General features: G+C 48.3%; 1 protein-coding gene across 1 annotated transcript; it reads right to left on the bottom strand.

Annotated features, from left to right (window-relative positions):
• Positions 1-1,513: 1,513 nt before the first annotated feature.
• On the bottom strand, positions 1,514-21,952 carry LOC136942966 (sodium/calcium exchanger 1-like). Its single transcript, XM_067236041.1, is given in 5 exon segments — positions 1,514-6,277; positions 9,504-9,779; positions 18,913-18,981; positions 18,984-19,011; positions 21,852-21,952. Coding segments are annotated over 5 exon segments (846 nt in total). The 5' UTR covers positions 21,948-21,952; the 3' UTR covers positions 1,514-5,900.
• Positions 21,953-22,113: the final 161 nt, after the last annotated feature.

Raw genomic sequence — 22,113 nt, 5'->3', positions numbered from 1 at the left:
CTCGCTCCTCTCTCTCCTGTGCTCCACCTCTCTCACTCGCTCCTCTCTCTCCTGTGCTCCACCTCTCTCACTCGCTCCTCTCTCTCCTGTGCTCCACCTCTCTCACTCGCGCCTCTCTCTCCTGTGCTCCACCTCTCTCACTCGCTCCTCTCTCTCCTGTGCTCCACCTCTCTCACTCGCTCCTCTCTCTCCTGTGCTCCACCTCTCTCCCTCGCTCCTCTCTCTCCTGTGCTCCACCTCTCTCCCTCGCTCCTCTCTCTCCTGTGCTCCACCTCTCTCACGCCCTCTTCTTCTTGTTCATATTATTTCCCTTGCAGAGACGAGGCTGAGGTGTGAGCAAATAGCTGATGCCATCCTGGAGTTGAGCCTAGCTGGGTTAGACATAGTAAACCCTGTAACCTCAAGTTAAAAGTTCTGAAGAAATGTAAAGACACAAAGTAATACGTGGTCCTCAGAGACAGACTGTCCCATTTTTTTTTTTTTTTTACAGCCTGTTTTATATGTCTGACAGGGAGGGTCTTTGAGGGTCTTTCTATTCAACACCTGCCGTTCATCTGGAGATGTCTAGCAGGGCCCTGCGCTTCCTGCTGACAGAAGACGGACGTCCTCGATGTGCCTGACTGGAAATCAAAAGTGACAGCTGAACAACAACGTGGGCGTAGGAGAGCTTGGCGCACAAATGAACTCCACAACTACCTGTGAATAGTAAACAAGCCAGTAAATAGAAACTGAAATTGAGAGGAGGGAGGGAGTGACCATCTATCAAACTGACAGTGAAAGATGGATCTACGACACATATAAAAAAACAAATTGCATAAGAAAAAAGTATTGCAACAATTCTGAACACATTTGGCCTGGCTATTTTAGGAGAATATTATGCTGCAGCAAAAAACCTGCTCACGTTGTTTCAGGATATTTGCTCCAGTTTCTAACAGAATAAAATTAAAAGAGATGTCATTAGTAGTTGAGTGCATTTTCTAACATAGCTTTTAACTTCAGAGGCTAAACAACATCTACAAGAGTACGAGAGAGGTAGAGATTATGTTTGTTTTACTGCAGTAATTAGCAGTATGGCAGAGGGAGGTGAAGTGTGACAACTAATTTCACAGTCAGGTGGCTGAACAGCGCCGCTGTCGAGAAGCCTTTATGACCCAATAAACACATTATCTGGCTGCTGAACACTAACCCTGACGCGCACACACACACTTAAACAACAACAGTGCTGAATCCTCGGGTAACTGCCAAAACGTTCCCACCTCTTTTCAAGTTTTAATACAAGCACTGAGATGGACAATGGTGTGGGAGCAGCATGACTGGGTGTGAGGAACACTGCACTGACACAACGTTGTGTCATCCAATCAAGGTGGAGTTTAGCTGGAACATGATCAGATTGTCTTGTTTGATTCAACATGGTGACTTGGTCCCATTCCTAAATTCTGTAGCAACCTGTTTACACTGGTATTATTAGATTCCATCCCTCCCCATAAAACAAGTTTACTCAGGGCTCTTTCAAACAGGGTATCCCAAACTTTATTTTCTGTGTCAGAAGAGTACCATGTAGCGCAATCACAGTTAGTGTACTTCCTTCTTATTAGTCTGTGTGCAACACAAAGAAAATTAAAACACAGAGGACATCAACAAAATAAGAAAAACAAAAATCATCATCATTAATTGAACAAAATCAATAACCCCAACAAAAGACAAAACAAATAGCAAACTAAACCCTGTGAAAGAGTCTAAACATACAGTAGAGAGGGAGGAGGGCTGTGGAGAGAGAGGAAAACGGAGGACAAGCAGAGAACTGGAAAAAAAAGAGAGAGTCTGAGAAAAGAGAAAGACTACATGAGTAAGAGATTAATTGATATTCGAACCCTGAAAGAAAGAAGCCCTCCCTCTAAGCTGCGGGGTCAGAGGTCGGGGGTGGAGTCCGACAACGGATGTGATGAGCCTCTACTGCAGGCAGACAGAAAGAAAGTCATACAGACAGACTGGTAATATGGCATACTATCCACTGACAGAGGCAGACAGACAGACAGACAGACAAGCAGAAAGATAGACGGAGAGACAGCCATCCACACAGACAAGACTGAGGCATCTGATCCAGGGAGAGTGAGATGCAGCATGTTGGACACGATAGACACCCCACCCCAAGTGAAGGAGAACCACCGGGCAGATAGCAGTCTGAACACCACACAGCACAGAGAGGACAGAGAGAGAAGCTATATAGAAGAACAAGCTCCAAGCAAAACTAGAAACTAGACTTCTCCAAAAAGGCAATATTTGTCATTCTTGAGTGTAGTGAGGTTTCTCTTTTAAATAAATATGTAGAATTCTCTAAGATAGCGTGGAGGGTACGACCTCTCACTGTTAACAATGTACAGTATATACATATGATCTCTTCAATGACAAAATAGCCTTTGATGTACATATTTCTCTTACACCTGTCAAATAACACAACCAGGTCAATAGAAGCAAGCAGTGTTGTCTGTACAAATACCCATGCAACTCTCCCATGTTCATAAGATACGTAACTCTTTAAGCTCTCTGCTGCATTCAACAACATCAGATATTGCCTTTTCTTCATAAAATGGAATCATGTGCAAGTTACCAAAATGTCATTCAAATGACACAAACCTAAAACAAATGTAGGTCCTACTTAGGTTAAACAAATAATAATAAAAAAGTCCAAATCTATACAACATTCAACCCTCCGTCGACATTAACGAATGGGATACTGCTAACTATATACAGACATGTCATCATCATCCATGCACAGTGTGAACAAGTAGCACATCAACATTCCCAAATATGGACATGGCATAGGGGAGGAACAGGGAGTTTGTGGGAAGGGGAGGAAAGGGGGGGCAGGATGGCGGTTGTGGGGAGAGGGGCGAGGGAGAGGGGCGAGGTCACAGAGAGAGAACGGCTGCTGCACAGGTTAGAAGGTGCAGACGAACACACACACCATAGATACACATGCTGGGCAGGGCGAAGTCCCGTAGCTTCTCTGCACCAGGACACAATGTATGGCTGTACTTCATATGTTTTTAGTTTTTATATTAAGCTGTTAACGTTCTCCCTCTTCTCCTCTTTTTTTTTTGTATTTTGTATTTTTTTTTGTTAGGTCGTCAGTTCACTCTGTTTTTTTATTTATTTTTTATTGTAGACGTCATGGTAACGTTTCTTTTCCGGTCCGAGTGCAGTCGGAGCGAGTGTTGGGCTGGGTCGTTGTCAGCACACTCCCAACAACTGTCGTTTTCAAACAAAACATGGGAACCAGTGCCATGTTTCTCCTTCACTTGGAAACCCCAGTCCTGCCCCAGAAAGAACTAGAAGATATAAAGCTACTCTTCTAGATTTTGGGAAATAATCATTTTCTTCATCTACCTCTACTACAAACCCCATTCAACCCACCATAAAATTGACGTTTTCCAATCCTAAACCAAACCCTAAGACCAACACCTTTTGTACTTGTGCATCCACTTCCTCCAGTACGCTAAGGTAAGGCCCTGGGGATTGGTGTGACCCTTGTCATTGGTTTGTGAGCAGGTCTCAGGTGAGGACAGCCCAGGGTGAACCCCGGGCGCCACAGCTCAAGGCGTGGTGCGCCAGATACAAACTGCTTTAGAAAGGTTACGCTCTGGACTGAAACAAAATCTCAGGCCCACGGACAAACCTTGTTTTTGGTTGTCATTACGAAACTCGCTTGGTTAGAAAACCCACATCTCTGTCTGAGGCAACCTGGAGTTTCCCTTAGAAATGGTTCCCTTTGGCAAAAGAAGGGGTAAACGGTATTATGAGTTCCATATAAATCATTATCGTTAAACCCTACAACCCCTGGTACAACCACCCAGAAGCTTGATCCAAAACTTTGTGGGGGGTTTGTAGTGTAAATGACAAGAGAACTAAACATTTTGTCATGTTCAAATTGACCTAAACCAGTACAACTACCTCTAGGTTAAACATTTACTTCATTACATTAAGTTACACATCAAGTATAATGTATAAAACAAAATCAGCAGGAAATTCTGGGTCATTCAGCATACAGTACCAATCTTGTTAAAAATTGAACCAAGCCCGTCTGAATTATTCAGGCCGTCTGTCTTTCCCCCAAACACACTCACATGCTCACATGCTCAGACACACACACACACGCCCTAATGCGCACACACACACACACACACACACACACACACTCGCAGTCACACCCAAAAGCACAGGCATCTCTGATTTAGCTGATCTTGACTAGTAGTAACAGTCTTGAAATGTAAACCTTTCTGTGGTCTCATGATTGGCAGATTGATAGATTATCAAGGTTGCATCGTTAAAACAGAACTATCCGTCACCTCAGGATATACACAGCCAGAGGATTTGAACTTTGACCCTCAATAAAATATCCCTACAGGGCAAGTGAAGTGTAGAAACCCTCTAAATCTACATATGTAACCACCACTATGCTTGACGCCTCCCGGGTTAAGACCATGTTTAGGACCTGAAATCCCAACATTTTTCAAATGAGGACGAGAAGGAAAGAAACATTGAGAGGCTGGGGAATTGGTGTGGGGGCTGGAAATGGGGCATGTTGGATAGAAAAACGATCACCATGGTTAGAGGTTAGGGGGTAAAGAGTTGATTGCAAAGCCCTTGAGGGTTGAAACTGATACACTGAGCAGTCTGGGAGTTTCTTGGACTCACAGGGGGGAGGGGGGGGGAGAGAGAACCAATGAGAGAGGCTGCTAGGAAACTGGTAGCCAATCAGTCAACTGTAAGGAACTGCTTATGTCTGTGTTAGGATGCAACCATTATTCAAGCCTGGTGGTGACACATCTGGCTAGCTAGCTCAGGTATTTCAAAAAACGCTATTTACGTTATACGAGTCTTTTGTTGTCAAAAACAAACATATTAAAGGTAAAAACACAGTTAACCTTCTTGATTTCAGTCCTCAGCATTGGTTCTACAACAAGGTCAAACAACAAAGCGCCAGCAGCTTTCCTATTGGCTGTTCGATCCAAGGTCACACAAGGTCGTGACCTTTACTGCGTTCCAACTGTCTACCCTTCACCTGTGCACACTGGTGTACTCCCACTCATGCATGGAAAGGCGTTGGATAGGTGTGAGTGGGTTAGCGAAAGCGTATCCATGCATGTTGGTAAAAGAGTGTCATTTTTGGAGGTGAAAGGAAGAGAATGGGAACCCAGGCACTTTCTCTCACACATACACACACACACACATACGCACACACACAGAGACAAAAGGCTTTTCTCCCAGAGTCATCACCATCATCTGCGTCTCCTCTCTTCCGATTGGGTGTTCAGTTCATGCATATACATTTACATTAATAAAGATGGCGGTTGGGGGAGGTTCATAATAATTGGGGTTTCACTCAAGAACGATTATGCTTTGTTTTTCAATTGGAAACGAGCTTCAGTCTTGGCTGAACGGGCAATGCTGTTTCTGAAGGGGGTTGCTGTAGTTAAGAGACATGCCAAACAGCCCCCCCTGTGGGACAGGAGGACACATACAAGAGCTAGCGTTGAGCGGACGTTTGAGGGAAAGGGTCTCTGTCCCGGCCCTGGGGAGGGGGTGGAGGAGGGGGGGCGTGGGGTGCTCATCTTCTCTGTTAAACCAGTTCTATTACTTTAAGATTACAAGGGGGTGGGGGGGGGGGGGGGGGAGGAGTGGGTAGAAATATCCGTATTAACTGGGGGAGGGAAGAATGGGTCGGATTAGGGGCGGGGCAACATGAAAGACAAGAAATACAGTTTAGCCACAAGTCCTCCACCTTCCATCTCCGCATTCTCTTCCCCACTCCTCGAAGCTGCACCTGGCTCTTCTACACCGCTCTCCTCCTCCCTCCCTTCTCTCCGTCCAGTGTGTGGGGTGGGTGTGCGTGCGTTCGTTTAGAACCCCTGGACGTGGCAGTAGGCCTCCAGGGAGGAGAAGAGAATGTACAAGAGCCACAGGCTGAAGAACAGCATCGTGGTCAGGACCTTGGCAGTTCGCGGCCCCCCTAGCTCGCCCCCGATCTCCGGCCGGCGCCGGTACATGAGCGTGCCCACGCAGATGAAGGCGAAGATGGTGAAGAGGGTGACGGAGAAGGCCAGGCTGCCGGGGTCCACCTTGAACTCCCTCCCCTGGCTCTGGTGGTAGATGGCAGCGATGGACCAGGCCACGCCGATGCCCAGGAACACGTTGACCGCATTGCTGCCCGTCACATTGCCAATGGAGGCGTCTGCATACTGGTCCTGGATGGCTGCCACCTTGCTGGCAAAGGTGTCTGGGGAACGATGGAGGGACGGGGGGAGCAGAGAGAGGGTGACACGGTGGGGGAAAGAGGGGGGAAGGGGGGGTAGGGAGAGGTGAGAAAGGGTCAGAAGAGAGATAAGGTAGAAAGAGAAGGAGAAAGAATGGGAGAAAGGGGTATAGGAAAGTAGGCGGGGGGGAAAATTCAAAGCCAGAGATTAATTCAAAGATTTTTTAAACCCTGCTTAGTATAAAGACTTCATTGTCCAGCTAGATTGTAGCTAAACAACCGATTATATAGTCAGTGTTGCACAATGTGCCATTTTGTACTGAACACAGAACAGTCTGGAAATAGGTGGTGATACAGGGTGATACTATAATTGACCTGAAAAGGATTATCTGTCTGTTAACCTGTAGGTATAGCTCTACAGGTTAACAGTTTTCTGAAAGTACAGTAGTACTTTTAAAAAGAGTCCTCCATCATTTATTTCCAGCTCTGTCCAGGTTGCCAGCACTGGCCAAAACCAGTCAGCAACCAACACTGTGAGCATCTCAGTTGGTTCAACACTAATTCTCTGAAGTGGTGTTCTCGGTCTCAGTTACCGTGGCAGCAGCCCACAGCTCAGCGCCTCAGCAGTAAGTCAGGGCGAGAAGCCTAATGTGTTAGATGTTCTTTCAGTGGCCGGCACCTCTTCTTTTCAGTCTCTCTCTCTCCCTTCTTTTATCCTTTGTAAACCCCACAACATCTCCCCCACCTCTCCTCCTTGCTACAGAGAGAGAAAGCACTGTCTTTCAGCTGCTGCCACAACATCTCCCCCACCTCTCCTCCTTGCTACAGAGAGAGAGAGAGCACTGTCTTTCAGCCGCTGCCAGGCAGCCAGGGGACCCGAAGAGAGGAGAAGAGGAGAGAAGAAAGGAGGAGTGAAGGGAGAGCTGAAGATGGAGTAGCGAGGGGTAAAACAGTTGGAGAGGAACAGGCGGGAAGCCAAGCGAGCTGGAACAGAGAGGGAGAGAAGGAAGAGTGGCCAGTTTGCCTCGGAGGAGTCCGACAGGCGCCAGCAACAGCCAGCTGGAAAGGGCACCGGATTGGTCCCAGGTGGCACCATTCTCTGGGATGTCTTTCAACCACACTGACTCGGACACGGCACAGGGCTGTCAAGGAGCAGGGTACCAAGGGCCGGACCTTAATAGAGTGTGCAGTGACTGGTGAGAATGTGAGAACTGCGGTCTGAAAAGACTGAAAAAGACATTTAGGCCTGTCCAAATAAACACACACACATGGACACACACACACCTCTCCACTACAGGCAGACACACTGACAGGAGTATCCTTGTGTTCCTTATCACATGTAACAGGGGGACAGATCAGCCCTTGCTCAGAGGGCTGAGTGCCCTAGGCCCCCCAGGCCCCCCAGTCCTCCTGCTCCCCTGACTCACTTCCTGTTACAGCCATGTATTTATGCAACACTGTCATGTAACATAGCCATGGAATACAGCCACGTAACCCCCAGTGGAATGGAGGCAGTCAGGTGTCCAAAACAGGCCAGAAAACCATGCCTTTTTAATGCTCCCTCTCTCTCCTTCTTGCCTTTGTTCGTTCGTCATTGGTACGGTGACAGTATCTGTTTCTCTGGCTTTGTGCTGCGGAACAATATACCTCACTGATCTCACACTGCCCTGCAGAAACTGGAAATGTCCCTCCAGCGGAACAACAGAACCCTGGCACAGAGCACGGAGGAGGAACAATGAAGGCTGGACAAGAGAGCTGAGCCGTGGCATGTGTTCGACAGGTGTTAGAACAGAGGTTGGTGTAGAGAATCACGGCTCCGCTCCACTGCAGACCATGGTGAGATGAAACACTGACGCTATTGCTTCCTCACACCTCCTCATAGACTGCATCTAATACAGTACACACACACACACACACACACACACACACACACACACACACACACACACACACACACACACACACACACACACACACACACACACACACACACACACACACACAGACACACACACACACACACACACACCATGTTGAGTGGATGTAAACATTGACTCAAGAGTTGGAGGAGGTGCTAATTGGCTAAACAAGGGGAAGTGAAAACAACTGGAACTATTTTTAGATGTCACTTCACGGAACATTTTCTCACAGGAGGGGCTCTCTGGGAGCTAACCTGTGCAACCCTCTTTATGAAAGAGCAGGTCGAGGCATGCGAACGCGGGGGCCCGCGGTAGACCTGGGCTTTACCTGTGCAGTATAAGCCAACACTTCATCATTGACATACCTCTGGAGGCAGCATAAAAGCTAGATTCAGGGGTTTATATATAAATATGAGGTGTTATTTTTCCACAACCTCCAGGGGCAGGGTTAGCCTGCTCTGTGTCACAGCTCCATGGTGTTTGTTGCAGACTGTCTTCAGCCCTGAGCAGAAACAATCAGAAATGTTCCCATCGGCTGAATAACCAAGACAAACCAGGTTTCTCTACCTGCTGGTTCCTCTCTCAGGTCATGTGTGTGTTATTGTCTGGAGCTGCAGTGGAGCGAGGGGTGGATGCTAAGTCCTAACAAATCCTGCTCTCCTGAATGCAGCTTCTCAGGGGGGATATACTGTATGTGTGTGCGTGCGTGTGTGCGTGCATTGTCAGCGTACTACATCATACTCATACCCACGAACGCTAACTAGGATGACAAGAGCACACCTGAGCCTTGTGAAAAATGACTCCATGCTAATGAACATGGGTGGTTCAGGGACGCGGTGGTGTGTGAGTGTGTGTTTGTGTGAGTGTGCACGTGTGAGTGTCTGTGTGTAAGTGATGTGTGTGTGTGTCGGTGCTGAAAGGCAGGAGACAGGAGACGAGGTAAAAGGTTTGGAGTGGGCCACTGCACACGCCTGTTTCTTTCACACAGAAAGATGCACACTGGTGTCTGCTCTTGTAGTAAGTTACACACCCACAGCCCTCCTTCACTTACAACCTCCCCTATAGATGCACACTTTGCAGCTCACCATTAGTCATGCCAGCTCAGAATGGAGAGTGTGTGGTCCGTGTTCTACCTTAACGCTACTCAAAGCGCTTTGCATTTTTCTGCCTGAAGTTTCCTGGAATGAAGTTCACAGGAATTCTAATCTTTGAAACAAGCTTTATTCATTGAAAAATAATAATAATAAATACATATAAAATCCCTCACTTTATGGAAGCGGACCACATATGACCCCCATCCCAGCCCTGGTGAGTGTTGGTGCAAGTCTTACCGGGAACGGAGGTCCCCAGGGCCACAAACACCACGGCGGTGACCGAGTCCTTGAGCCCCACGGTGCAGCCGAAGTGAGACGCCAGGTCCCCTATGAAGGCGGTGAGCAGGCCGATCATGCAGATGGACACCACGAAGCACGCCCAGCCGTTCCAGTAGTCGGTGGGGGGCACGAAGGCGAACAGAACCTTCCAGAAGACGGTGAGGAAGTGCATGACGTAGTCGAAGCAGGACGGCAGCTTCTCCTCGCCACACTCGTCGTCGTCGTCATCCTCACCTGAGAGAGAGAGAAAGAGAGACAGATGTGGAGAGAGAGAGAGAGAGGAAGAGTTACGAGGCGTTTAAAACAGAGATATTTAAGCAGTCTCTCCTAACCAACTAGCCGCGTAAAAACAGCCTTCGGCTTCCAAAGTTCCAAGAATTGAATCGTAAAAATATCAGTCCATCCTGGTAATGAGGAATAAGTATAGCTGGAACCAAACAGGTTGATGTCCTGCATCTCAGCAGGCTACAACTGGGATGTTTCCTGTCAGCAGGGAGTTAGCGATGTGACCTGGCTTTCGTGGCTGCTTGACTGCTCCTCGTATCTCAGCTCATTGGAGTTTAATCGTCGCCTCAGGCTTGGACTACAGCCAGCCCGCTAATCCACACACACACACACACACACACACACACACACACACACACACACACACACACACACACACACACACACACACACACACACACACAGACTGCTAATCTTCAGTGTGTGCATGCGTGTGTGTGTTTCTTGAATAGATACATGTGTGCAGTGAACACCTGTGTGTCTTCGTAAAAAAGCACACAAGCCAAGCAACCAACACGTTATTCTGAAGAACCCTTGTGCTGCATTTAACCTCAAGTGTAAAAGCTTATGATACACGGGAACTAGGCCTAACCCTCTGAAGTCAATATGAAGTGACAAAGTAGAGCAATTTGAATATTTTCTTCCCCTAACCAGTGGTGTGTGAAAAGGCTGGCAGGACACACAATGCCATTTATCTTCCAAATGCCAAACACAATTTTCACTCCTATTTTTAACAAGGCAAATTCTCAGCAACAGGATACAGAAAAGGCCAGCACAAAGATATTCAAAGTGCTCTCAATTTTGAAAATTGCAGACACAGACAGGGACCCACACATGCATGCACACACACACTGCCAAATCCATCTCTGCTTCCCTGTTACGCACGCAAACAATCCTGTCAGCCAGTCAGATGCTAGCTTGTTCCACAAGCTTCTACGAGGAAAGATGACACAGTGTAAGCCTAATGAGAGACGCATCGTAATAAATAATTTAGGACCTGATCTCTTCAATCCCAGCATGCCCTGCCATCGCTCCAGTCACGTAGTCGCGTAGTCATGCACACCTCTGACCCTTCGTCTGGTCCACGCAGTGCCAGGCCAGAGGCTGGTGTCTGGGGTACGATGCACCAGGGCTACCCCATGCAAGTGGTGTATACGGTGGACATGCGTGGAATGTAGATGTGTGTTGATGTGTACTTGTGTGTGAGTGTGAGGCACAGAGGGAGTGCGTCTGCATACGTCCGGAAAGATTTGCCGGAGCCAGAGGAGACAGCTCAGGTGGGTACATAATCAATTTCCTTTCCGTAGCATTTGGTGCTAATCTGGAGCAGATAAACAACCCTCTACTTAGTCTGAGCGCTAACAGGCTATTGACAGCATGGATATCATTAACACCCCAGATTATCATACATTATCTCTCACCTGTCACTTATTCACTCATGCAATCACACACACACACACACACACACATACACACACACACACTCACAGGCTTGAAAACGCACATTTATCTTCCAGAACATTAGCCTAGCATTAATATTCCTATCAGCTCCTAACATTACCATTTTACACTGGCTCATTTGAACGTTTCCATACTTCTTGCTTCTCTCTAAGCCTTAGAGACAGAATCAGGAGACGTGTGACTTGGCAGAGTAAAAGAAGGATCCCAAGAAAGAGGAGTGGAAGGCCCACTGTGGCTGACTAGAACACAAAGAGAACACACCCTGCCTGTGTCTCAACCTCACAGAGGTACAGTGGTTACTTTGTGACTGCCAAGCACACACAGGGGAATAGACCCCGAGAAAAGTCACCTCCTCTTCATCTGAGGAACCGACACAGTGGGACTGTGGAGAGCTGGGTCTGTGCTACATTACTGTGACAGGCTGTATCTGCTGTCTCAGGTTCTCCTCTACGGAGAGAAGGAAGGGGAGGTGAAGTGAAGAAGGAAAGGAGAGGAGGAGCGTAGAGAAGAGACGGAGTATTTGAAGAGTAAAGGGTAACGTTGAGCACAGCCGACAGTGTTTCTGTTTTGTCTCCAGCTGGCAGTCTCACAGGTGATCAGGAAGCCTTATCTGGTCCTGCCCACTGAGCACGCTCGAGTGCTGCTCTCTGATAGGAAGCTGCCAGGGACAAGGTTGGTTGCTCTGCTGTGATAGGCTGGCTGGGTAGTGGAGTGAGGGAGAGGGGGACAAGGAGCCAGTAAGAGGAAGATAGAAGTTTATCCATGAGGAGCTCAGCTCTCTCAGGGGATCACAAGACTGGTGCAGGGGGGAAGCCAGATTGAAATTCAATACACATATCTTCAATTTGAAAATACTTCAGGTGAAATTGATTTAGCGCAAACTGCATGCTAAATCTATGTTATGATAAATCAAGTGCACCTGATATTATAAAACAAAGTGATAGCTAGATTTCTACAGATTTAAGACACCCAGAAGCCAGGACAGAGGAATGTTCTAGTAGGTCAGTCGAGGGGAGGAGAAACACAGTGACGTTTTTCACACTTGTCAGGATACGGCTGCAGAGAAGTCAACACATTAGTCACCTCAAACAGAAGTTCTCACCAAGCTTGGTACAGCACTAAGTGGTGCTGAGAGGATGTCAGACCAAGGTTCTAGTTGACAGCTCCTCTGCCAGGCTCAGGCAGGGGCCTAGAACACAGGGTCCCTCAGGGTGGCTAGTCCAGTGCCTGCTCCAAATGAGCCTGGCTCTATAAAAAGGACCCTCATTCACTTTGCATAAAGGCAGAGGAAAGGGAGCATTCTATAATTTATGATAGCCTTTATCAGGTCGCAACCCAGGGCAGGCAGTCGGAAGATGTGCACACACACGCAGCACATGCAAATTCACTCAGAATCCTTTCCATCCCTAGAGTGTATGTGTGTGTATGTGTTCTATTACTTCCACAAAAACTACAAAAGCGTGATAAAGTGAGAGAAAGAGAGAGAGAGAAAGTGAGAGACAGAGAATAAGAGAGGAACAGAGTAAAAAGGGTAGGGAATTTAAAGAGCAGCCTCATGGCGACTGCACGCTAACCCTCTCCCAGCCTCCTCTGCCTCCATCACTGTGTTGATCCCAGGTCAGCCCTCCCAGGACAGATGCTAGGCTGTCACTCTCCGTGGCTAACGGAGGCTCTCCTAGCACTGGGCCGTGCCACACAGGCAGGATATAAGGAGTCAGTTGGCTGAGCGGTGACAGAATCGGGCTAGTAATCCGAAGGTTGCCAGTTCGATTCCCGGTCATGCCAACTGACGTTGTGTCCTTGGGCAAGGCATTTCACCCTACTTGCCTCGGGGGGAATGTCCCTGTACTTACTGTAAGTCGCTCTGGATAAGAGTGTCTGCTAAATGACTAAATGTAAATGTAAATATAAGATGAGAGCAGCTTAACATGCATACAGACATGAGGCTGGCTGGCTGGCTGGCAGGCAGGCTGATTAATTGGCTGGCTAGATGAGTGGCTGACAGACTGTCTGGCTGACTGTTGATGGTCCAAACACGAGCCTGGCTGGCTGGAGGGCTGGCTGGTTGCCTGGACGGCTGGCTATCTGACCTACTGTCAGCTTCAGCCGTCTTTCTAACACCCCCCACACACACACCCATGCATACGGCGGCCGATGATAAATGCTGTGGAGGGTTTGGAGTAATTATGGTGCAGTGGAGTGTGCAGGAGGTGAGGACCCCCCCCCACACCATCTCATCTAGACCCCTCTTTCTTCTTCTTTCACAGGAGAGAAAGGGAGAGAGACCACACCTGTTGATACGCAGAGTTTGTGTGCACGAGAGACATGTCTCTTGCTGAGGTCAAGAGGTCATGGAGCGGGCCTCTTACAGTCCGCATATAGACCTGGAATTTGGTCCGAACGCTCTGGAGACAGCAAGAAGGGAATATGTATAAACAGGACTTCCATGAGTTACGATGTTATCACCTGTTTGCCTTTTCTACTGTACCCCATTTAGTGACCATGCTTGACCATGTAAGGAAATGTTCTGTGTACCCCATATTTTAACTAGTCCATGCACTGTATATACGGACGTTTGGGACAGGTCACACGTTTGGGACAGGTCACATGATCTGAGCAGCTTGTCTAATAAACAAAGTCAACTCTTTTTCATTGTCGTGCATCTTTCCGGCCACCGACTGACAGATTTCATCCTATCACCTGTGTGTCTGCCGAACTACATTTAGTCATTTAGCAGACGCTCTTATCCAGAGCGACTTACAGTAAGTACAGGGACATTCCCCCCGAGGCAAGTAGGGTGAAGTGCCTTGCCCAAGGACACAACGTCATTTGGCACGGCTGGGAATCGAACTGGCAACCTTCAGATTACTAGCCCGATTCCCTCACCGCTCAGCCATCTGACTCCCTGCTGAAGACATGAAAGCATGGTTCCATGTAACTGCTTCCAGTGAGAAGATAGGGAGACAGGCTAGGCGAGCTGAGGGACTCATCTCTTCATGTGGTACAACCTGAGAGAACTCGCTCTCCCTTTCAGTCTCTCCCACCTTCTCTCTCTCTCTCTGTTCCTCTCCCATCACAGGCTCTACCTCTGTTTCTCTTGGTGAGGTTTCTCATCATCGAACATGGTAAAGTCACCAGAGAGAGAGAGAGAGAGAGAGAGAGAGAGAGAGAGAGAGAGAGAGAGAGAGAGAGAGAGAGAGAGAGAGATAGAGAGAGAAAGAGAGAGAAAGATAGTCAGAAAGAGAAAGAAGGAACTAATCCGATGAATACACAGTCTACATCCTTTGTTCTACTGTTCTACTGCTAATGCTATAAAAGGTTCCCTTACACATCCCCTTTATCGACACACACACACCTTTTTCTAAGGAGGAGTGTTGGAAATGGAGGCCTGCAGCAAGTCTGTGTGAATCATGTAGATCATCAATCAAAATCAAGCTTGTCTTCTCACAAGGTAAACACAGGGGGGGGGGGGGGGGGGGGGTATGGAATTAAGGATTTTTTGTTGTTGTTGACTTTTTTCAAATGTTCTGTCACACACACCCCCATGCACACACACACAAACACACTTCATACATCTGTAAACAGGTTTTTCTCTTTCAACTTTCTCCTGAGTGCTGCCACAACACACCTTATCTGGAGAGAATTCTCCATTAACCATGGTCACCCCCCCCCCCCCCCCACACACACTACACACGCACACAAAGAGCCTTGTTTCCACTCAAAACACACACACACGTTCTTGCCCTGCACCCAGTTTAACGAATGACATTTCAGGAGGCTTTTAAGAGATGGTTTTAAGTGGTCTTTTTCAGATTCAAGGCTAAAGCACATATTTCATGCATTTCAAAAACAGTTATCTTTGCTCCAGTGTTCGTGGGATGGATAAGATACAGATAAAAAGAAAGAGATATAAGCTATTATGGAGAAATCTAAGCAAGGCTTCAATGATCTCTCTCCCTTTCGAAACCTGATTGCTGGAGAAATGGGAGAGCGACCGTATGACAGACCGCTGAGACCAGAAGTGATGTTTATGTATCCTGTTTCAGAGGAGCAGTCAGCTAGCTACGGCAGTACGGAATCATTCACATCCCCTTTTCACTCAACCAGGACTCACAACAATCTCTCTAATCATCCCCCAGCAGGACTCCAACCTATAGGCAACTAGACAGCCCAGTCTGGCCTGAGCCTGACCCATATGTCCAAAGTCTGGCCCCGTTTTGGCTCATATTAGCCCAGTTTGGCTGGCTTCGCAAAGGCCTGGCCCCGACTGAAGCTGTCTGACCTAGGAGAGAGAAAGCAGGGCCAGACCAGGCCAGACAATGGCCTCTTCCTGTCGTTTGAGTTTGGGCACCTGGAAGAGACAGGGCATGCTGGTAGAGAGGCAGGATGGCTGAACTTCTAATTGACTTGACTGATGGTACAGAACGCAGACTGCAGGATGCATTCATGCACATACACACAGTCAGCACACAGACAGAGAGAGAGAAATACAGACAGAGGGAGAGAGAGACAGAGAGAGGGAGAGAGAGAGAGAGAGAGAGAGAGAGAGAGGGGGAGGGAGGGAGGGAGGGAGGGAGGGAGGGAGGGAGGGAGGGAGGGAGGGAGGGAGGGAGGGAGGGAGGGAGGGAGGGAGGGAGGGAGGGAGGGAGGGAGGGAGGGAGGGAGGGAGGGAGGGAGGGAGGGAGGGAGGGAGAGAGAGAGAGAGAGAGAGAGACAGAGGGAGGGAGGGAGGGAGGGAGGGAGGGAGGGAAGGGAGGGAAGGGAGGGAGGGAGACGTGTGATCTATGTCCCATGTCTGTCTGGATAACTGTGTTGATGGCAACAGTGAGAGGTCATTGAGGAAGTGTTAATTATCCTTTACTATCTCTCTCCAGCAGGTTCTACAGGGAGAGTGGAACAGCAGCCAACTCCAAGCCCAGCGGAGGTGACACAAACCTGGCCGCAAATCACAGCCCCCTAGCCCTGGAGGAAAACATTCATATTCAACTATGAAACCAATTACAGGTTTTAACCTTTATGATATAGAAATTATTTTCAGAATAATTAAATTTCGCATGACGAAGAAAATGACCAAAGAAAGACAAAAGTAGCAAGGGAGTAGAGGAAAGAGGCGAGCTAGTAAATGATAGACTGGGCAGAAGGTGACTGGGTTCACATCCCAGATGAGACAGACTCTCATTTAACTGCAGCTCAGTCTCACCAGATGCAGCCTTGTGTCAGCCACACAGCTAGCTAGCTAGCTAGCGCTACCGCTAGCCTGTGGTCTAAGCTATGAGCAGCTGGGACAACTGGTGTGCTGTGTGTAGATAGCCTGCAGTACAGGTGTGTACAGTACAGGCTGAGCCTGTTTCCACCCTTCTTTTATGCTGCTCATCTCTGGGCTGTGTTTCTCTCTTTCTTGCTCTCTCTCTCTTTCTTCCTCTGTGACATGCTAGTTCCAGTTGTCACAGTTCACCGGCTCTCTTTCTCTTTCTTTCTCTCTCTCTCCCCATCTTCTGAAGGCTGACTAGATGAATCATTTCCCACAGCATCAGCTCAGGGTTGGCACGGCCACTGAGAGCCAGAGAGCAGGAACACAAGGCACACACACACACACACACAAGTACTGAATGCACACACACTGCCACACACACACACACATCAAACACACACACCTGCACGCACGTACGCACACACACAGTCAGCTCGACAATGATGAGCAACCCATCACGCCCCACAAACTGCACACACACCTCCATAGAGGCCACAGAGGGGAACAGGCAGTCCTGTCAGAGATAAGATGAGAAGCCAGACCCAACAGTTTGTCTTTGTACTTTAACTAACACCCTGCTAATGCAGAGGAAGCTCTCCCCCCCTCTCTTTCCCTCTGCTCCCTCTCTCTGCGTCTCTCTGCCTCTCTCTCTCTCTCTCTCTTTCTCTCTCTGCTCTCTCTGTGCTCTCTCTCTCTCACTCCCCCTCTGTTCTCTCTCTCCCTCTTCTCTCTCTCTCTACATCTCTCATCCTCTTTCTGCTGCACTCTCTCTCTGCGCTCTCCTTTTCTCTGCTACGCTCTCTCTCTTTTGTAGAGGAGCACAGTAAATGGTGTGAAGGACTCCAGGGCGAAAAGGAAGGAGAAAAAGAGTAGGATGAGGAGGGAGGGAGGCGGCGAGAGGATCAATATTTCATGAAGCCTGTGCATTTTAAACACAGCTGTAGTTCCCTGAGAGGGATCTCAGCCGCTGCAGGAAACAGGCTGCTTCTCTGCCAGAGGTGACATGTGAGTGTGTGTTCCGGATGTGTGTGTGTGTTTGTGTTTGTGTCACCCTGCAGGGCACAGCCTCAGGAAAGGAACCACTGTACACCCTGAGGCAGATGTGAGTGACTGGGCAGTTGAGTCAGAGGTGCGGTGCTAGCATGTCTATCTTTACATTATATGTGTGTGTCTGTGTGTAGACACACAAATAAATAGGGAGTCAGGTGGCTGAGCGGTTAGAGAATCGGGCTAGTAATGAGAAGGTCGCTGGTTCGATTCCTGGCCGTGTCAAATGACGTTGTGTCCTTGGGCAAGACACTTCACCCTACTTGCCTCGGGGGGAATGTCCCTGTACTTACTGTAAGTCGCTCTGGATAAGAGCGTCTGCTAAAATGACTAAATGTAAATGTGTGTGTGTGTGGGGGGGATGTTTGTCTCCTGTCTGTCTACTTCTGCCCAATGAGTGGACCAGCCATTGGGTTAACTAATGCTTGTGGTCTGTGGCTATAATTCAACAGCTCTGAGCTGGCCACCCCTGGCTAGCTATTAGTCTCTCAGGGCTGCCATAAAGGCTGCCATTAAACCGTGACTGCAAGGACTGCAAGGAATGCAGCTACAAGGCTGCATATGAGGAGCTGAATAAAGACAGATCTGCAGTGTGGAAGGGGCTCTTCTTTAGGACACTGGATTTGAAATCTAAAGTGTATTCAAACAACATAAACATGTCAGATCAAAGAAGCAGCAACCACATCATTCAGTGTCCTATTTTTCTCGTATAGAATCTAACGTTCACATACGCTCTGTTCATAACACTTGTTATGAAATCCTCTGTGGTGGGGTATATCTGAGGCGTACTTTGAAGCACACACACACACACGCACATACATCGCCTGACACACTTTAACACGCACACACACACTTCGCCTGGCAACAAAGGCTTGTTCTGACATGCTGGGCTAAGGCTTTGTTCTGTCGCACATCGGCAGTCCAGAGTCTTCTGCAGTAGCAACCTCCACCACTAGATGGCTTCTGCTCTTACACTCACTGGAAGGAGAGAGACGCAGCTTCACTGCAGCACACATCTCTCTCTCTTTCTCCCTCTCTGTATCTTACTCTCTCTCTCTCACTCACTTTCTCTCAGTCTGGCTGTCTCTGGACCTCATACATAATGTCATCCTTTGACTTACCCTTGATCTCTCCTACAAACCCCTCTCTCTCTCCTCTTCCTCCTCATCGCAGCTCTTCTCCCTCTGCTCCGTCTCCCCCTTTTCACCACCAACATACCCTCCCAAGTTTTACTGAACAGTAGACTATAAACCCATTCAGCCAGTTCCTGTTATAACCCAGTGAAGTCAGCCTGTTAGAAACGGTTCCGATGGCTTTACTCACCAGCGCTGACAGTGATGGCCTCGATGAACTGGTCCCTCCAGCTGTTAGTTCCCACCAGCAATGCCAGGTGGTCTTCTTGATCAGTTTGTCCACAGTGTTCTGTACAAGGAAAAGGAGACGCAGGGCTTAGAGTGCAGGCTTCAAAAAGGTACAGAATCCTCACCCCTCTTCCACAGTGCTGTCGTGGGAGCTGTTTCAGATGTACAATAGAGACTTTTTAAGGCTATTGTATTGAGAACAAACATGAAAACAAGGCTTTGTGTGGATAGTGTCTGCTACTCTGTGATTATGATTACCAGACAAATGAAAGAACAAATAATAAGGACTTCAGTAATTACTGCCTTGAAGGAGCAGCACATAAGCGCATCGACGCACACACCACACGCTGCAGTGTGTTTAGGCGAGATGGAGGGCACCCAGGGGAGACACCCAGCATCCAGGGCTGGACTGGCCTTATCAATATATCTATCAATATATATGCAATATCAATAATAATAATAAAATACCATAAAATAACATAAATACAAATCATAACTATAAGAATTAATTAATTATTTAAGTGTAAGATCAACAGATAAGTCTTGAGACCCCTCTTGGAGGATCCAAAACTATCACATCAACGCAGAACACTAGGCAACTCATATCATAGAATGCACGTATATTTTAAGAGGAACTGTCTGCAGGGAATGTGTCTGACCAATCACGGTGGGTGTGGGCCACCTGGGCCAAAAATGCCAGGGCCGATTTTTTGTCCCAGTCCAGCCCTGCCAGCAGCCCAGACACCCAGCAACCCAGACACACAGCAGCCCAGCAGCCCAGACACCCAGCAGCCCAGACACCCAGCAGCCCAGACACCCAGCAGCCCAGACACCCAGCAGCCCAGACACCCAGCAGCCCAGACATCCAGCAGCCCAGACACCCAGCAGCCCAGACACCCAGCAGCCCAGACACCCAGCAGCCCAGACACCCAGCAGCCCAGACACCCAGCAGCCCAGACATCCAGCAGCCCAGACATCCAGCAGCCCAGCAGCCCAGACACCCAGCAGCCCAGACACCCAGCAGCCCAGACACCCAGCAGCCCAGACACCCAGCAGCCCAGCAGCCCAGACACCCAGCAGCCCAGACACCCAGCAGCCCAGACACCCAGCAGCCCAGACACCCAGCAGCCCAGACATCCAGCAGCCCAGCAGCCAAGACACCCAGCAGCCCAGACATCCAGCAGCCCAGACATCCAGCAGCCCAGACATCCAGAAGCTAGGTATTCTTCCACCACGCCAGCCTCCACATATCCACAAGAAACCCTGCATTTGATCTCCTCCCCCCCCATTCCTGTTTCTCCCACATCTCTCCCAGTGGTTTCTCAGGACAGGACCAGGGTCGCTGAGGTCAGGACATTGATCCTCCCCACAGTATCTTCTTTTCTTAAGTACCCTCTTCTTCTCTTCGCCCCCCCGCTACACCACCCTACATTTTCATTCCCGCCTCCTTCATCTCTCTATCCCCCTCCTCCATATCTCCCACACAGATCAGTGTATCCATCCCACCCTCGGAAAGGAGAATCTATTACCTTGCATGGAAATCTATTTCCCAAATCCATTATCCCATCCACCCCCTCCGCCTCTTCCATGTTCAGCGGAGGGAAAATCCGATATTCCTTTCTTCTACTGTGAGGAAACTTCTATGCTAATTAAGTTTACCGGAGCCCTGTAAAAGCTGGATTGGTGTGTGCTCAGATTAGGGGAATATGGATGGAGTCTCATGGACCTCATTTCCTGTCCATGAGACTAGAGGACAGATGCTGAGCAAAAGAGGTGAAGGGTGAAACCATCTTTGTGCTTCTGTAATACTGTCTGATAATTTCTTCTTGAGATATGCTTTATTTAAACTTCCTTGAATTGACGTCTCTGGGACAACTGGACCTGACAATTTAAATCAAGCTGAACTCAAGCTTAAAGAAAGGATAGGCAAGTTTTGCAAACCTATGAATTTCTGTTTGAGTTTGAAAGGATTCAAAGTCCCTCCCACCTTACTGATTGGTCGTGTTTACGACAGCCCTGCGACACCCACAGTCTGTCAAACCTTTAGATTTATTGGCTATCAGGATGTAACGTTTAGTTCAGCAAATATGACAATAACTGCTTTGTAACATTACCTACCCCGCCTTTAAGAAAAGCCATAAGATGTGTCTTTAAAAAGCAGATTTTTCCCCCAGGAGGTCCCTAAAGCATGAACTTCGTAAAGTTTTTGTCTAAAAGTTTGTAAAAGCTTCTCCAGAGTAGCCGTGCTGGTTCAGACACAATAACAACCTCCAAGAGCCTAGGATGATGACAACACTTCAGCCAGGAAGCTACAGGGCTACTATCCCTCCCCCTCTCAAACACACACTCTGACACACACACACACAGGGCGAAAGCCACTTCCGCAAACCAGAGGACGTGATCTATCAAGCACCCATAAGCACCCGCCCATCACTCTCTCTGTAAGTCTGAGATTGGTGTAGGAGAGAGAGGGAGCAAAGAGCAGGCATTAGTGTACACACACATCTTGATAGCCATCATAACAACATCAACGTTGGGCTGAAGAGTGTGTGGGTGAAGAAAGCAAGGAGAACGCACATAGCAACACACATCTTCATCTCCATCTCTCTTATTACATCCATGTGGGAGAGAGAGAGAGAGAGAGAGGAGAGAGAGAGAGAGAGAGAGAGAGAGAGAGAGAGAGAGAGAGAGAGAGAGAGAGAGAGAAAGAGAAAGGGATAACTGAGTGCTTAATTTAACACTTCAGATTTTCTCCAAGACCTCCTTAGAGAAGTGTGTGTGTGTGTGTGTGTGATGAGAGTAAGTGTGTGGGAGAGAAGTAACTGAGCCTGTCCCATGAATCCAGAAAAACACACCACACAGATGGTGCATACTCACACGCTCCCAACCAAAACCACACACCTTAAACTCGTAGGACTCCTCGATGATGACTTCTAGTTTGACGTGGTCGCCCAGCATGGGACGGCCCATGTCAGCGATGCGAACGCTCCTCATCATCCTGGCCGGTCAGTGGCTCCTCCTCTTCCTCCTCCTCACTGCCTCCTCTGTGCCGGAGAGAATCAATCACAAGCCTAGGTTAGCTGAAGCCTTCCAATCTCATTCGGCAGAAATTGCTCTAGTCTGGTGAACCAACTGTACCATGACCATCCTGTGTGAATGTGAA

This window comes from Osmerus mordax, chromosome 5, assembly GCF_038355195.1.
Source record: "Osmerus mordax isolate fOsmMor3 chromosome 5, fOsmMor3.pri, whole genome shotgun sequence".
Taxonomy (NCBI): Eukaryota; Metazoa; Chordata; class Actinopteri; order Osmeriformes; family Osmeridae; genus Osmerus; species Osmerus mordax.
Note: the sequence above shows the minus strand (reverse complement) of the source record. Positions and strands in the feature narration are given on the sequence as shown.